Raw genomic sequence first — 2,546 nt, forward strand, 5'->3', positions numbered from 1 at the left:
TCAGATTTCAACTTGTTAGTGACAAAACATTTCGTCACCAATCACATTAGCCTATTCTCTCCATTAAAACAAAATTTTCCAACCACATTCATAAACAAATCATCAATACAATCTAAAAAGTAAATAAAAAACCGTTATGCTACTAAACCCATTAAAGTAAGTTGTTCACAAAATAATTACAACAATATATATATATATATATAAAGTACTCCAGAATCCACTAGAAAATATGGAGGGAAAACTCTGAAATATTTTCAAACTCAAATATTTTCTTTTTCTATTTTCATGTATAGGGTTTGGGGCCAATTTAAACGTTCCATAAAACTTGATTAGCAAGTAAATATATTTTTAAAATAAAAAGAATATGCTAGTTAATACATGCATGTGCTAGAATTGACCAGTTTTAACTAACTTTGACAATTGAATCAACCCTAATCTCAACTTCCATTCCAGAAACTCAAATGTTGACATGTGTCAAAGAATATAAAATTCTCAGCCTTTAGTGCTGATTAGCACCTGAAGTGAATTTTCAAGTACCAAATTGGCTGGCTGTTTAGTTTGAATTGAGTCCAATGAACGACGCTTACTATTATTTTGCGTATTTTGACTTCTAACAACTTCACCCCGTTTGGAATACTTTGTAGGCACCCCCATTTTTTAACCCTTCGTTTTCACTTTTAACTCTGTAGACAACCCCCATTTTCACTTTTAAAGCAGGGAAAAATTGTAATTGTACATGTGTGGAAATTTCAAGAAAGACCTTGGCCATAAATTCTGTCGTAAGTGGTCATGTGCAATTCTAAGAAATATTTGTCTCTTTATTTCTTCAAAACAATGTCCTGCTTATTGTTTTATGAAGGCTTGTATCTTATTGGTCTATCCATGCTTACCACAGGTATGTTGCATAAGATTATCTTTGATTAATTTCAACTGGTTTGTGATAAAACCCTATTAGTTGTTATTAATAAATATATAAAAAATTCAGAGATGTTTTTGAACTTTTTCTATTCTTTTGCATTCCAGTCTAGAATTGTTGCTTAAATTAGATTTTGTGGAAGAATTGTATATAATAACTATTGTGTGTTACAAATTCTACTTAAACAAATTTATGCTACATCATATATAAACAAACTTAATCTTAATCAGCAAGAACATAAACCTTGCTTGAAAGCATATTCTAGTTTGATATTGAGATTAAGCTTATATTCAAAGTAAAATTAATGAAATAATCCTTAACTTTTTTACTTCTTTTGACTCGATTGCAAGTTTACAGCCTTACTACATATGTATATTCATAGTTGGAGATTTTGTAAATAACTTATCACTAGATATGTACAACTTGATAAAAAATAAATATGAAAAAAAAAAAAAAAAAAAAAAAAAAACAGTAATTCAGCATGCATCTGCATTTCGAAATCAGTGGGACAATTTCATTTTGGTACGAAACTTAACTTCATAATCTGATTGCGGTGAAATTTTTTAAGAAGTAGATATTTTTATTGCAAAGTCAATCAATCTTTAATGTGTATCATTCTACGGTAGAAAAGTAAATGCAACAATAAATACTTTCAATGAAATTGCTACTGTCTTTCTAGATCTTCCGGGCTTCCTTCATCTCCACGACTCTGAATCCCCCTCGACGATCTCTCCATACTAAGCATCCTCTGGAAAGAGCTTAATCTTGTACCATGTGGCATACTATCTTCAATAGGTGGATCTAAGGGTTGAACCACTGTGCACAAAGTACTATCCTCTGGCTTGTCCCTAGGCTCAGCCAGGGTGCGGCATATTGGGCAAGTTATGTTTGAGTTAAGCCACATATCAATGCACTCCACATGAAACATGTGTTTACAATTTGGTAGAAGCTTAACCATGGCTTCCTCCACAATGGTGCCCAAGCAAACTGAGCACTCTATGACTTCATGACCATGATCAAGCTGGTCAGTTTGTTTGTACATGAACTTTGGTAATGAGGCCACCACCAATGGTTCGAGAGCTCTCATTGGTGTTGGCTCAATGGAATGTATTTCATCCAGTGCAACTTGAGTTGTTCTTGTATCTAGGGAAGCTTGGCGTCTTGTTTCTTGGTTCCTAAAATGGATTTGGAGAATCATGATTAGTATCACTAGAGCGACTGGGGAGAAAACAGAAACAAGAGCTTGCCGTCAGAAATCATGGTTACTCCTAAGTTGATCTAGAAAAGGTGATTCCTTTCTTAATTAAGCCACATATCAATGCACTCCACATGAAACATGTGTTTACAATTTGGTAGAAGCTTAACCATGGCTTCCTCCACAATGGTGCCCAAGCAAACTGAGCACTCTATGACTTCATGACCATGATCAAGCTGGTCAGTTTGTTTGTACATGAACTTTGGTAATGAGGCCACCACCAATGGTTCGAGAGCTCTCATTGGTGTTGGCTCAATGGAATGTATTTCATCCAGTGCAACTTGAGTTGTTCTTGTATCTAGGGAAGCTTGGCGTCTTGTTTCTTGGTTCCTAAAATGGATTTGGAGAATCATGATTAGTATCACTAGAGCGACT

General features: G+C 34.3%; 1 protein-coding gene across 1 annotated transcript; it reads right to left on the minus strand.

Moving 5' to 3' along the window:
- Positions 1–1,433: 1,433 nt before the first annotated feature.
- On the minus strand, positions 1,434–2,200 carry LOC126729090 (RING-H2 finger protein ATL40-like). Its single transcript, XM_050434818.1, has one exon. The coding sequence runs from the start codon at positions 2,112–2,114 to the stop codon at positions 1,581–1,583; it is 534 nt and encodes a 177-aa protein (XP_050290775.1). The 5' UTR covers positions 2,115–2,200; the 3' UTR covers positions 1,434–1,580.
- Between the last annotated feature and the right edge of the window lie 346 nt (positions 2,201–2,546).

The sequence above is a fragment of the Quercus robur genome, chromosome 5 (assembly GCF_932294415.1).
Source record: "Quercus robur chromosome 5, dhQueRobu3.1, whole genome shotgun sequence".
Lineage (NCBI taxonomy): Eukaryota > Viridiplantae > Streptophyta > Magnoliopsida > Fagales > Fagaceae > Quercus > Quercus robur.

What these genes read in the sequence shown, in the direction of transcription:
- LOC126729090 (XM_050434818.1), bottom strand. Translation starts at nt 2,114, where the DNA reads ATGATTCTCCAAATCCATTTTAGGAACCAAGAAACAAGACGCCAAGCT.